At 39.5% G+C, this 15,419-nt stretch overlaps 1 protein-coding gene across 5 annotated transcripts in view; it reads right to left on the bottom strand.

Annotated features, from left to right (window-relative positions):
• The window catches only part of JAKMIP3 (Janus kinase and microtubule interacting protein 3), a 114,673-nt gene that overhangs the window by 74,143 nt on the left and 25,111 nt on the right, over nucleotides 1-15,419 (bottom strand). For all 5 annotated transcript variants that reach the window (XM_075216040.1, XM_075216041.1, XM_075216038.1 and 2 more), the window contains exons 2-3: nucleotides 5,929-6,165; nucleotides 87-584 (exon numbers count right to left, since the gene is read on the bottom strand). In XM_075216040.1, coding sequence (XP_075072141.1) covers nucleotides 87-584; nucleotides 5,929-6,063 — 633 coding nt within the window. In that variant the 5' untranslated portion in view covers nucleotides 6,064-6,165. The remainder of the gene's footprint in view (nucleotides 1-86; nucleotides 585-5,928; nucleotides 6,166-15,419) is intronic.

The raw sequence follows: 15,419 nt of genomic DNA, 5'->3' as shown, positions 1-15,419 counted from the left end.
CTAAATTGGAAATACAAGACAAGACTGTTATTAGAAAAAGAAGATTTTAGCACAACATTTAAATTAAAAGTGATTTCAGCACATACCAATCTACGAATTTCTCTCTCACACTCCCTCTTAATTTTGAAGATCTCCTCTTGATGCAAATGAAACACGCTCCTGATTTCCGCAGCCTTCATTTTATCCGCTTGAATAACCACAGTCAGCGACTCCTCCACTTGCTTTTTGGCTCCTTTTAGCTCAAAAATCTCTTGTTGCATTTTGATTTTCTCAAACTCAAAACTTTTTTTGGCTTCTTCCTTTGCCTCATTGTAAAGAACGGTCTTGACTTTGTCCGGGGCGGCATCTCTCAGGGCATTCACCACGGCCTGCAGCCTCTGATTCTCGTGATCTTTTATTTTAATGACCCGTATCATTTCAGCGTCGTGCTGTCTCAAATGGGCTTCCCGGACCGCTTGCAGCTCCTTAGTTTTCTCCTCATGCAGTTTGGCTTTCAGCTCGGTCACAAGAACAATATACTTATGCTGCTCGTGTTCCCGGATTTGGCGGATCTCTTGATTTTTCTCTCTCTCGAGTTTGCCGACCTAGACATAGAAAAAGATCCAGAACAAACAAGCAGAACTTTATTTATGAATTATTGGGCACAATGTGAGCGACGTACAAGATTAATACAAATATTTATAAGTAGCTATGTTATAGCTGTTCTGGGTGTAGAATTTTTAACAATGAAGTAGCATAAATGGCCAACAGTAACATACCAAGAAGAAGTTGTAAGTGCTTTGCTCAATTACAATTGCACAAATACCAATAGGCTGTAGAGGAAAGAACAAAGCATTCTGGTTGGTCAGATAAGCCAATACAATATCGAGCAAATACAAAAGTAATCTAGCATAGACGAATTGTTACTGTATAGTTCTATATATCACAAAAGGTGCAAATGGTCCAAGAAGATTTTAAAAGGCATTTCTAAAATAAATAAATAAAAACAGCTTTCATAACATTTGAGCCAATTTATTGAATTTTAATTGACCTCTCCATTACTATGGAATTGATGTTATCCCTACCCTATTCAGTATAGGGATAACATCTTACTTCCTCTCTTTCATACTGTGTTCAACCTCATCATCTACATACGGACACTCCATAAAACCACATTACTTGTTTGGAATTAACGGAAAAAAAACATTACAAAATTTGATATTTGAATAGACTAATCTAAAACACTTAGGAAGACATTGTGCTTCTACTCCACATATAATTACTGTAATTTATAATAAAATTGCCTTGCAGGGATAAACATGAAATCTCAGCCAAGGCCTTAATAACAGCCATTCTGCGGGCATGAATAAGCTTTGTTGATGAAAGCTGAAGATCTGCCGTTGCAGCAATATAAGCGTTACGGGAGACAATGTTGGAGACAGCAGAGCTCATTAAATACATAGTCTGCATAAAAAAATGCAAGTACAGTTTGTATTTCACCGGTATGGTTATGTAAGGTTCACCGATTCTAGTTTAAGATACAGTACACTGGGTTTATTGGACATAGGGGTCAATGCAACTTTAATGCTTCAGCAGTTGTACTTATCGCTATTTGTTTCCCCTGAACTGATACAGACACAGACAGCAGGGTATAATAATAGTAATACAATATATTGCTTTATGATGCTGGCCTGTTGTGTCTTTTTCACCAAAACCTTCATATCCATTAGGCAGAGTTGTTTATTTGTATTGTCCTTAAATAATCAGGGCAGAGCTTAGCAGCTTATTATCAATAAGATAACAATGTGGAATTTTACATAGGGGTTATCGACCATTGCAGAAACGCTAAACAATGCCATTGTTTGACTTCCATTCCTCTATGTATTCCTCCCCCACCATGACCAGATAGCATTCATTTACATCCTGTAACGATGGCAAAGATATGAGCCAGCCCTCGCTGCTGGCAGTGAATTATTGGGCAGGACTTTCAAACTCCCACTCAGTGGGCCTGATTCATTGAGGAAAGTAAAGCAGAAAAAAGGAGTAACTTTGCACCTTGGCAAAACCATGTTGCATTGGAGGGGGAGGTAAAATGTGGGGACAGATTTATAGTTGGGGTAGGGCATGTCCTAGATCAACTTTAAATTTCAGTGTAAAAATAAAGCTATCAAGTATCTGTGTCCTACATGAAAAACAGCCAGTATTTAATTTATGTGCAAAATAATAAACTAATTTGCACCCCTTGCATCGTAACATGGTTATTATGTCCAGAAGAAAATGTACTTCTTTTTTTCCCTTACTTTCCTTAATGAATCAGACCCTGTATGTATATAGTAAATGCAGCTCCTGACTGACCAGAAGCTGCAGCCAAGTCCCTCAGGATCTGCATTTACAACACCCACCATTATAGCTGCTTGAACAGATAAACTGGGCCCTGCAGCTCTCTCCTCTCCTGGATGTGGACGGCAGTGCGCTGCTCTACTCTAATTACAGTGGGAGACCGTAGGGAGTGGGGTGCCCCAAAATTGTAGGGTTTTTGCCCAAGGACGGACAACAATCTGATATAGCATTGAAAATTACAATTTTCACTCTACTCAAAATACCTAGTCGAGAGAAATTCTGCTTTGGAAATACAACCAAAACTCTATATTAACTTCAGAGAATAAAATAAAATGGGAAGAGATGTGAGATTCCAAAAACCGAAACACATTAACATATACCATTACTGTTATACCATTATACCATATACCAATATTATCCCATATACCATTACTGTTATACCATTATACCATATACCAATATTATAACATGCACCATTACTGTTATACTGTTATACCATATACCATTATTATAACATATACCATTATTGTTATACCATTATCCCATATACCATTATTGTTATACCATTATACCATATACCATTATTATAACATATACCATTATTGTTATACCATTATGCCATATACCATTATTATAACATTTACCATTATTGTTATACCATTATGCCATATACCAGTACTGTTATACCATTATACCATATACCATTATTATAACATATACCATTATTGTTATAGAATTATACCATATACCGTTATTATAACATGCACCATTATTGTTATACCATTATTACTATTATGCCATTATTATAATATATACCATTATACCATATGCCAGTGGTTCCCAAACTTTTGCAGTTCGCGGCACCCTTAGAGTCTCCATAATTTTTTCAAGGCCCCCCTCCAAAATAATTATCGAGCATTCCCGTTTTATTAAGTAGTAAAAAAAAATGTAATAAGTATTTAGGTCAGGACAGAAATACTTATTTAGTTGAATGCAAAAATAATATACATAAATCCAAGGGAAAATAATATTTTTTAAAAAAATTTTTTCAATTATATTTCTGTCAAAGAATAATTTACAGCTACCTCACACTGTGCCCCAGCATCCACACACTCTGTGCCCCCTGCATCCACACACTCTGCCCCCTCTGCATCCGCGCTCTGCCCCCTAAGCATCCGCACTGTGCCCCCGCGTTGTGCCCCCTCTGCATCCACACACTCTGTGCCCCCTGCATCCACACACTCTGCCCCCTCTGCATCCGCTCTCTGCCCCCTAAGCATCCGCACTGTGCCCCCATGTTGTGCCCCCTCTGCATCCACACACTCTGTGCCCCCTCTGCATCCACACACTCTGCCCTCTCTGCATCCACACACTCTGCCCCCTCTGCATCCGCGCTCTACCCCCTCTGCATCCCGCCATGGACAGGAAGAAGAAAAAAAAGGGAAAAAAAACAACTTACCAATCCAGCGGTGCCCGGGACCCAGCATCCTCTCTCCTGCTGCTTCTCACTGAATATGTCGGACGTGACGTCATTCAGTGAGAAGCGAGGAGGGAGGAGGATGCTGGGTCTCGGTGCTGCCGGATTGGTAATTTTTTTGTGGTTTTTTTTATATTTTTTTTCCTCTTCTTCTTCTTCCTGTCCACAACACCCCTGTGACAGCACCGCGCCACCCCTGGGAGTCGCGGCGCACAGTTTGGGAACCTAGGCCATATGCCCTTATTATAACATATACCATTATTGTTATACCATTATAGCATATACCATTATTATAACATATAACATTATTATTATTATTATACCATTATTATTATATCATTATTATATATCATTATTGTTATACCATTATATCATATACCATTATTGCTCAGTGACCTTATTGGGCTAGAAGATGGAACTTTGCAGAATAGATAAAAGAGCACATACAATGTAACAATGACCTACTTGTATATTGCAATGAATTATACTTTATCATTTATAATTTATAATTTGTATATTGCAATAAAGGTTTTGTTAATATAGATCACACGCACAGTTTATAGCACAGCATCCCCTGGGTATTAAAATAACTGGCAATGGCTTTCATAATTTATTTTACTTGCATTACTGTAATTATTGCTCGTAAATGCAAAACCATTGCATTAGACTGCCCCAAGCAATAGACTTTGAATATTATAAATACCTGCAGTTTATTTATAAAATGTAACAAGCATGTATCATTTTCGAAGACTGTAGCAGTGCCTAAAAAGGCAACCTTCATCCCATGCCCCTGGTGATTTGAGATAAATTATCTTCCCAGTGCACGCTCAGGGGTATATTTACTAAACTGCAGGCTTGAAAAACTGGAGCTGTTGCCTATAGCAACCAATCAGATTCTAGTTATCATTTATTTAGTTCAGCTAGAATCTGATTGGTTGTTATAGGCAACATCTCCACTTTTTCAAACCCGCACTTTAGTAAATATACCCTCCAGTGTTTTTCAAACAGAATGGTGGGAATTTTTAACACTTGATTTGACATAATATAAGGTACAAACCTCAAACACATTTTTTATATTTCTGTCCTCAAATTTGATTGTTTGAAGTGTTTTTATCACATATTTTGTTAGTGTGTGACTTTGAATTAAAATTTCCTCTTCTGGATGAGCATTTTATTAAAACTAACCAACACTCCCCATACTCCTCATTACCTGATCTTCTTCTCCTCTATAAATAATGCCTAATATTGAGTAGGCCCCAGTATATGGCCCTGCCTCCAGCCTTAATCATAATGCCGCTTTGGGCAGATGATAAACAATTGATGCTGGGTCTTTGAACATAGACAGTCCACAGCGTCACGATGACCATAGCAGAACTTTGGACACATATGGAATTACCTTCCAAATTTATGCAATCTCACCCTTTAAAGTCAAAGACTAAGAAAATATGAATTTAAAAACACCAGGAAACTAGATCAATCTCAAAACAGAGGGAAAAAAAAGTTGAAATGTTGGTAAATATCCATTCCTAGCGGCAGATTCAGTTATAATTATTCATTGATCTTGCAGAGAATCATCTATACTTTGCAAAGATATTTTGTGCAATTAAGAACTTAACGCAGTTTCCCCTTGGTGATCCCTAGAACTCACCTTAGACACCTATCTAGTCACGCCTTTATATCCCCTAAGCTCCTCCCTCATTACCAGCCAGATTGACAGGGAGTAAACCCTAAGCTCCTCCCCCATTTCCAGCCAGATTGACAGGGAGTAAACCCTAAGCCCCTCCCCCAGAGTCTGACACCACCCACCTCACCTAGATAAAAGTGATTAGAGCCAGGGGAGCGCTGATAAATTTTAGCCCGGGGATAAGACTCAGCACTAGGAACATTTTAAAGCAAAAAAATACAGCTGGCCCAGTGACCCAGCCCAAGGTAACCCCCTAAGGGACTGGCTGGGGGGGCTGGGCAAACACCCCCCTGCCCCCCAGCCGCTAATTAGAACAGTTCTGATTGTCTTAGCTGTGAGGGAAGAATTTCCGCTAAACAGATGTTTGCCACACGTTTGACAAAAGATGTGTTCATGGAATAAGACATTGTTATAAGATCTGTTTGTAAACAATGCACAATATACCCACCTTACTCTTTTCCTGTTGGAGTTCAATCTGGATATCAGTGAGTTTAGCCCTCAGGTCTTCATTGGCAGACTGCAAGGAAGCTAGTAGGTCAGGTCTGTCTCCCTTGGTTCTGCTGCTGGCGCCCTTCTTGGACATTGTGAGGTGGAGTGACAGGAAGGGCGCGGTCCAGGCCGGAGAGAGAACCTCCCTGTGTCACAGAGCCAAGTCCCTCTTGTTCTCTTTCTACATTTTCCTTGTCTGAGAAAAGAACATAAAATGACATTAATAACCTTCATAATAATAATAATAATACGTCATAAAAAAACCCAATCCAGCCAGTCCTAATATAAGTAGTTGAGATACAACTTGCCAATAATTGGAGAAGCGGGGTAAGGGGGTGATATGGAATAAATGGACACTAGTATCTTCGTACAAGCACCCGGATTATATACGGCCTTATATGTCCAGCCAGCAGGTGCCTGAAAAGGATCTGATAGATTTTGAACATTCTGTTTATTTTTTTTAAAACATTGGGCCTGATTCATCTGTGAAGGCAACGTGAGCGCAACTTGTGTATAAAAAACACACGTAACTTGTCCGGATTCAAATACAAGAGGAAATCAAGATACATTTCCATGTGAATCTGGGCATAAGTATGCTCTAGCTATACGTTACTTGCCGTATGTAGACAGAAATAACACAGTGCAGGATATGCACATGGATAAAGTCCCATCAGAAAAAAAAATATATTCTAAAATAAATTTACAACTATATAAACATTAATAAAGAATTTTTGTTTTTAAGAAAAAAAAACAAATATATATATATATATATATATATATAATATATATATTTTACATGAAATACATAAATCAAGATGTTCTTAATGCATACTATACATAAAATGTATTTTTGCAGTTTGTCTTTCTTGCAAACTCCTGCCCTGTAGCTGGTGCAAATGATACAGCCGCATCTGCTTAAGCCTTTACTGTACATTGTCTGCGTCCGTCTACCCCTTCCCATCCTCATTAAAGGGGAATTCAATTCTCCCAAAATTAGCGCAGCGTGAAAGCTATTACGGCAATTTTAACCCAGCTTTCTGCTCGGAGCTGCGAGCAAAGAGCCCACGTTGAACCTACCGTAATAACGGTAATAATGCACAGGCCACATTACTTTTACCAGTAACGCGGCCAACTGAATTCCCCCCTAAGTGTCAGTTGCATTCTGACATAAATTGCACACACTTGCGTTCACTGGCATAAAGTCTCATTTTGGAGCATGCGCACAGTTTTTTCACGCAAATGGATTTTCGCCCGAAGATGAATCAGGCCCATTAAGTCATACTTGCCCCATATTTGCTACAATATTGGGTGAATCTGCCAGTTAAATCACTATGGATATGGTAAGCATCAGTCAACATTGAGTATTTATGTTTTCTCGGTCACTAATCATTGGGACTATTTTTATTTAATGACCAACAAACTATGTATTACTACGTACATACTGAAAATGGACAAATTACAGGACAAATATGAAAATATGAAACATTATGGGACAACAATTACATATCTAACAAATACACCTTTACAATTGTAAATCTGTAGCTGGAGCAACTAGACTGTACGAAAAAATAATTTGATATTTTAAAAGCTATGAGCTATCTGCATATTGGGTGGTCCAATCTGTCTAGAAAAATGTTCCTTTCCAAGTAAGCAAATGTCACCTGACTGACTCTACTACCATTCAATGCAAAGACATGCAAAACAAATATACAAAATAAAAGTATGGACATTAGTCTGCAATAGAGATGAGACAATCAATTTGGCAAATTCTGAAATTCAGCCAAACTTGATCAATTTACCATCATCAAATTAATTTGTGAATAGCTCCTGTAGTGACATAACTTTCACTGGAGAATCAGGTCCATCACAATGTATAGAACATAGAACAGCCAATCAGCAAGTATCAACAAAAGTCACATGTCTCAAGCCTTACAACCAATAGCCGCACTACATTTTTTTCTGTGGCGTAAAAATGCTCCTCTTAACAATTTCAAGGAGTATTTCTATCCAACGAGTAATATGGTATTATATTGCTAATTAAAGATAATGGTAATGTTAAATGGACTTATGATGTTAAAAACTCAACATTCAAGCAGGGCAGCATGTAATGACAGATAGATGTTTTATATTTATAAAAGAAAAGATATCAAATAAAAGCTCACCTAAGCTCACAGAAGAAATCATTAGGGACCTTCGGCAGTTATGATAAACATCATGTTCATTTGGTGACAATAAGGCACTGCATTAAGGGCATGTTTTGATTACATGGTGCTAGAGAATGGTCACACTATTGTCACAACTACCACAATTGTTATGAACCCGACAAACAGGGACTGATAACCCCTATACAGAACCTATGGTGCGGGATGTTTTTCACCAATAGAAGCTGCCTTTCCAGGAACCACACTGTTCACTGGTACTCGGATGCCCCCCGGACTTGATCCCAGTAGTGTATATTTATTATTAGCCGTGAGTGAGGTAGTCAAGGAAACTCGCAGCTATGGAGCCACACATAGACAAAACAGGACAGACAGGACACAAAAGAGACTAGTTAATTGGCAGAGTCAGGATAGGTACATGAGTCCAGTAAACATAGCCAAAGCCAAACACACTGAATCCAGGAGCAGAAGATATACTAATCTATACAGGACAAAGATGCAGGAACTAGCCTAGGTAAGCCTCCAGCAAGGTAATAATGGCAATGAGTGTATTTATGTAGGTCCTGGCCAATCATCTGCTGGTTAGAGATCATGTGAGCAGGAAGCATTGATTGATCAGTTGCTGGGTAGAAATCATGTGAGCAGAGAGTGTTGGATGATCAGCTGCTAGGTAGTGAGCAGTAATAAGTCTTGCAAGAGCTGATAATTCAGCTGCAATGTGAAATCCCCATTAGTATCTCAGAATACAAGGTGGAATGGATTCTGAGGCAACAGAGCAGCAAAAAAATAACAACAATCACATGACATGTGATGTAGTGAAAAGAGAGCATTCAGAACCTCCCTCTTCTCAGCATGCTTGTTCATTGTACAATCCGCCCAGGGCCTGTGTTAATATACGCCAAGGACACCAATGGTAAGAGGCAGCCTAAACACTGAATAAGTGACATATTGTCACTCATTCAGTGTTTTTAATATCTCTCTGGTGCCCCCACACTGAGCGCCAGCCTATGACATAGAGAAGCCGCAGCCACCAGCTTCTTACCTATCAACCTGCCTGCTGCAGCTCCTCCATATCTGTGATATGCTGGGGTGTTGGGCTATGATGTCACCACATTCCCAGTCTGAGGAACAGGTAATGCCACCACTCACCTCCTGTCTGCCAAGATAAGAAGCAGCAGGAGGTTGGGTCCACAACGACAGAGCTTTCACCGGCTCTGCCCCCTTCCTTCCAGGTTACACTCTTCTCATGAACAAGATTTAGGGATGAGACACTTTCTTGCAGCGTTGGCCATGTCATTAACCCAACAGAACAAGGGACTGATTTATTTGAGGACATTTATCGCATAATTTCATGTTACAAAAGGCCAGCAAAAGTAAAAGTTATTTTTTGGTGTGTTGGAAAATAAAAATTATGAAAATTGAACACAAAATTGTACGAGATATTGCTTCAATCATGTGCCATCCATGCCATTATAGTAGCATAATACAAAAGCATCTCTTCTAGTGAAGAAATACCCTGATTAGTGGAAAACTAGGTCATTGCAATGCACAGATTTTCTCTACTCACAGCTTGGAAAAGGTCAAATCATTTTTCATTTCAGGAAATCACAGAGTTACATCTTTAAAGTGTATTAAATAGTTCATGATCTAATCTTTGGCCCATGACTCTTTCATATGTATCATGTAATGTGTTTCTCCATTTCACTTATGTACATTGAAACCTACACTCAGTAGTTGCTGTTAGTAGAATAATAACTAGTCACAGTATACAGTATCCTATGAAGCCGATAATTTACAATGCTGATTAAACAGCTTCCAGGCAAGGCAGAGTTGATCTTTTATTTGTTTTTCAGAGTTATATTTGATTATAGTTGAGCAAAACCCAATTTGTAGTGTCATTGCATCACCAAGAAGAAGCTACAGGATTAACGTCTGAACCTTATTTAGTGGCACATAGATTTAAGTTTCTCAATATATGCATTTTTCGTGTTCTCCATTTCAAAATATATATCTTTAAATTACCCTCCTTTCTCTCAAATAATATTTATGTGAGGGTCCCTTCCTTTGTACCACCACCATTTCTTGTATTGGCCAATGACCCAGTGCTACTACATAATTCATCGTCATCATCACCATTTATTTATAAAGCGCCACTAATTCCACAGCGCTGTACAGAGAACTCGTTCACATGAGTCCCTGCCCCATTGGAGCTTACAGTCTAAATTTCCTAACACACACACACATACACACACACAGACAGAGAGAGACTAAGGTCAATTTGTTAGCAGCCAATTAACCTACCAGTATGTTTTTGGAGTGTGGGAGGAAACCGGAGCACCTGGAAGAAACCCACCCAAACACAGAGAGAACATACAAACTCCACACAGATAAGGCCATGGTCGGGAATTGAACTCATGACCCCAGTGCTATGAGGCAGAAGTGCTAATCACTGAGCCACCTTGCTCTGGGCCGGTGTAAGGTTGCCCTGCGCCCTAGGCAAAGCTTAAGTTTACCGCCCCTCCTCCCCCAAAAAATCTCACTTCCCAGACCCTCACATGCTTGAAATTTCTAATATAAAAATAATAACTCTTACCTCCTCCTGGCTGGCAAGGCTGCTGTCTAGATGCACTGATGTGCAGACGTACTGATGCAGGATATCTAGAGGAGAGGCTCCAAATGTTAGATTTCAGACCAAAACAAAACAAAAAACTTGACATCATTCACCTGTTTCACACTGACATGTCCCCGGCTTTTCCCACACATGCCCATTTGTCCAATAGCTATTCTCACATATTCCACCCCTTGACCATCAGTTTTTGTCACATATGCTAGCTGCCTAAGACCAACTTTACTCACATGCCCACCAGCTTTCCCATATCTCCCATATAAGCGCCCTTGTCAGCTTTATGCCCACCAGCTTTTCTTTAAAATGCCCCCCATCCACCTGCTTTTCTCATGCATGCTTCCCTGCCAAACTGCTTTCTGAAGAGTTTGTGCTGGCGGGGGGGATTCGCCGAGACTCCTAGAGTAGCACCACCATGGTGAGTAACAGCGGTGTTTCATTATGACCGCATTTTCTGTAGCATCCCCCCCACCCCGCCTTTTGTACCATCCTCTCTCCATCCCCTCCATTTTCTGTAGCATCCTCTCGTCCCCCCATCTTCAGTAGCATGATCTATTCTTACCTCCCATTTTCTGCAGCATCTCCTCTCCCCCTTCTTCTGTAGCATCCACTCTTCTCCAGTGGCATTCACTCTTCTCCCCCCCCTCTTCTTCTGCAGCATCCTCTCTTCTCCCCCCTTTCCTCTCTGGCATTCTCTCTTCTCCCCCTTTCTTCTCTGGCATTCTTTCTTCTCCCCCTTCTTCTGTAGCATCCTCTCTTCTCCCCCCCTTTTTTCTGAAGCATCTCCCCCCCTTTCTGTTTTCTGAAGCATCTCCTCTCCCCCCTTCTTCTGTAGCATCCTCTCTTCTCCCCCCCTTTATTCTGAAGCATCTCTCCCCCCCTTTCTGTTTTCTGAAGCATCTGCTCTCCCGCTTCTTCTGTAGCATCCACTCTTCTGCAGTGGCATCCACTCTTATCCCCCCTCTTCTTCTGCAGCATCCTCTCTTCTCCCCCTTTCTTCTGTGGCATTCTCTCTTCTCCCCCTTCTTCTGTAGCATCCTCTCTTCTCCACCCCCTTTATTCTGAAGCATCTCTCTTCTCCATTTCCGTTTTCTTATTAATTTACTTACCTTCTCTTCTTCTTCTATCTGCTTCTCAGGTTCTTTCTTCTCTCTTTGCCTGCGCCTGTCGACTCCTCTTGACTGCGTTGTGACGTTGACGCTGTCAGCACCGGAAGCCCCGAAGTTTTGAAAATGTGGTGCTGCGCTAGTCTGTAGACTTGAGCAACTGCTCTCTACAAGTGTCCGCCAAAGAATGACCAGGATTTCCCTTTGTCGCTAGCCAATCACAAGCAGACAGTGTGGGAAAATGTGGCTGCGTGGCTAATGGGACTCTTGGTCGCTCTAGATCACAGTAATTCAGTGATGGGTGCTTGTAGTGAGCAAATCTGTTTTGTTTTGTCTCCAATGGGAGAAAAAAAAGAACTTAAAACTTTTGTGCTTGAATTTCACTGTCCGTGAATCGATTTTGCCATCCAATATGTGTCAAGCAGATAGAAGTCATAGCACATGAGCGATTGTATTGCATTAAACTTATCCTTTTAGTAAATCATCCCCATAATGTATAAAGCAGAGACAAGACACAAGAATTAAATCACTACAAGCAAAGTGGGAGATTATAGCATGTACTGTAGACATTAACTAACTTTATGGTTGGCTAATTCAAAATGAACCACCTGTAATAAATCCTAAAAGTTCAGCCACCAGCAAAAATGCTATACCAGGGCTGAAAGCAAAGTAGGTTCAGTAAATTAACCTTTTTTATTAATGTGTTTAATAACATTTCCTCTGTTACTGCAAGATCTTAAAGCCACTCTAAAACTCACTTTCCATGGATGAAAATAACTCAGAGAAGGCAACAAATATATTTCATCATTGTCAAAACTCTAAGATTACCTGAATGATAGTTGTATAATTCATCGTTTTACCTAGTCCATCGTGCATAATTTTATTCTCTAAAACAGTCACTGATTTGTCTGTACAAGTGCTAATGAAAACATATTACGAAAGGCCATCCAATTGACAGTCTTATATACTGCATTGTATTACACTCCAGCTTGTAAATACTCTAAAAGATAAACTGCAATACATCACATAATTGTCCAAAATGCTCAGGTTGTAACTTCCCCATGATATATTCTTTACAAATCCAGCATTGTGCAGAACAATCCGCCCTCCCAAAGCTGCTGAACGCCATCAAAAGGATTAGCAAACTGCAGCCGCCGGACAGAAAAGAGCTAAAATTGTGTGACCTGAATTCTGGCTTAATCCTCAAATACTTTGTGAATGAATAGAGGCAACAGGAGTAACTGCAAATTGCTGCTATCTCATACCTACCTATCTCATATCTATCTATCTCATACCTACCTATCTCATACCTACCTATCTCATATCTATCTATCTCATACCTACCTATCTCATACCTACCTATCTCATATCTATCTATCTCATACCTACCTATCTCATATCTATCTATCTCATACCTACCTATCTCATACCTACCTATCTCATATCTATCTATCTATCTATCTATCTATCTCATATCTATCTATCTCATATCTATCTATCTCATACCTACCTATCTCATATCTATCTATCTCATACCTACCTATCTCATATCTATCTATCTCTCATATCTATGTATCTACCTATCTCATATCTATCTATCTCATACCTACCTATCTCATACCTACCTATCTCATATCTATCTCATACCTACCTATCTCATACCTACCTATCTCATATCTATCTATCTATCTATCTATCTATCTATCTATCTATCTATCTATCTATCTCATACCTACCTATCTCATATCTATCTATCTCTCATATCTATGTATCTACCTATCTCATATCTATCTATCTCATACCTACCTATCTAATATCTATCTATCTCTCATATCTATGTATCTACCTATCTCATATCTATCTATCTCTCATATCTATGTATCTACCTATCTCAATCTCATACCTACCTATCTCATATCTATCAATGTATTTATCTCATATCTATCTATCTATCTATCTATCTCATATCTATCTACCTCTCAAATCTACGTATCTATCTCATATCTATCTACCTCTCAAATCTACATATCTATCTCATATCTATCTATCTCTCTCATATCTATCTATGTATCTATTTCATATTTACTCATCTATCTCATATCTATGTATCTATATCTCATATCTATTTATCTATCTATCTATCTATCTATCTATCTATCTATCTATCTATCTATCTATCTATCTATCTATCGATCTATCTATATATATATATCTAATGTATCTATCTTATTTATTTAATGCATCTATCTATCTATCTATCTATCTATCTATCTATCTATCTATCTATCTATCTATCTATCTTATCTATCTATCTTATCTATCTTAACTATCTATCTTATCTATCTTATCTATCTATCTATCTATCTATCTTTCTATTATTTCTGGCTTTCTTTGTTTTTTAATAGAAATGTACTAAATGTCTAAAATAAATTGTTGCCTTATTTAGGTCTGTTTTATGAAGAAAACATTTTGTGCGTTATATGATGTATCCAGGGCATAGCTGTAGAACAGGAAACGCTTTTTCCTCTGACATTATACAGTACCTGGCACGCCCCCCCCCCCCCCCTGTATCCCTGTATACACAGGTACAGGATTACATATAACAACCTACTGTAAAGTCCTCACAAGCACAAGTTTGAACAGTACAAAAAGCAAAATCCTGTTTGACACTTCCCAGCTTTATTTAAAAAAAAATAAAAAATTCAATAAAAAAGAATAAAAACCCCCAGAGAGCTAGGACATCACTAATAAGAGTTAGGAGCACTGGTTCCCTAGTCCAACCTGTGCCATGAGAGATTTGGTAAATGGGTCCATCCATGTTTTGCATCCATTGTTTACTACATATTTACACCCTCATCTCCGCCAGTGGTGGAGCTACCATTGTGCTGCAGGTGCTGTGCACAGGAGCACATGGAGATAATGGGGCCCGCTGTATGGCAGATACAGAGGGTCGGGGGCCCTGGTCCCCCCTCCCAGCACCGAAGCCCATGGAGATAATGGGACCCGGTGTATGGCAGATACAGAGGGTCAGGGGCCCTGGTCCCAGCCTCCCTGAACTGGAGCCCATGGAGATAATGGGGCCCGGTGTATGGCAGATACAGAGGGTCAGGGCCCCTGCACCGGGAAGCCCTCCTCCCAGCCTCCCTGCAACGGGTCCCACAGCTCACTAGTCCCACCTCAGATCTCCGCCCAAGCTTTTAGAAAACAAACAGTACACTACTCTTCTGGGCCCTGATCTAACTGGGCTCCATATTATCATCGTTCTCAGGTTTTCCTCAGAAGCCCCCAAGCCTGAAAGATCATTGCATATCAATAACTTATTCTACCACAACCATTTTCTAAATTCATCCTAGTTAGAATGTTACACAATGTTCTCAGGAAACAAATTAAACATAAGAATAAATATATCCTACTTAGTATTCCAGGGACAGCAGGAAAACAGTTTAGAGGCAGCAGCACCGAAAGAAATCAATAAACGAGATCTTTATCATTCCTTATGTCTTTTAGTTGGTAGACAGCTGACACGTTTAATGCTATTCACTTATAGGGAGGACTGGACCTG

Source organism: Mixophyes fleayi, chromosome 6 (assembly GCF_038048845.1).
Source record: "Mixophyes fleayi isolate aMixFle1 chromosome 6, aMixFle1.hap1, whole genome shotgun sequence".
NCBI classification, from domain to species: domain Eukaryota; kingdom Metazoa; phylum Chordata; class Amphibia; order Anura; family Limnodynastidae; genus Mixophyes; species Mixophyes fleayi.
This window is presented reverse-complemented; position numbering and strand designations above follow the sequence as displayed.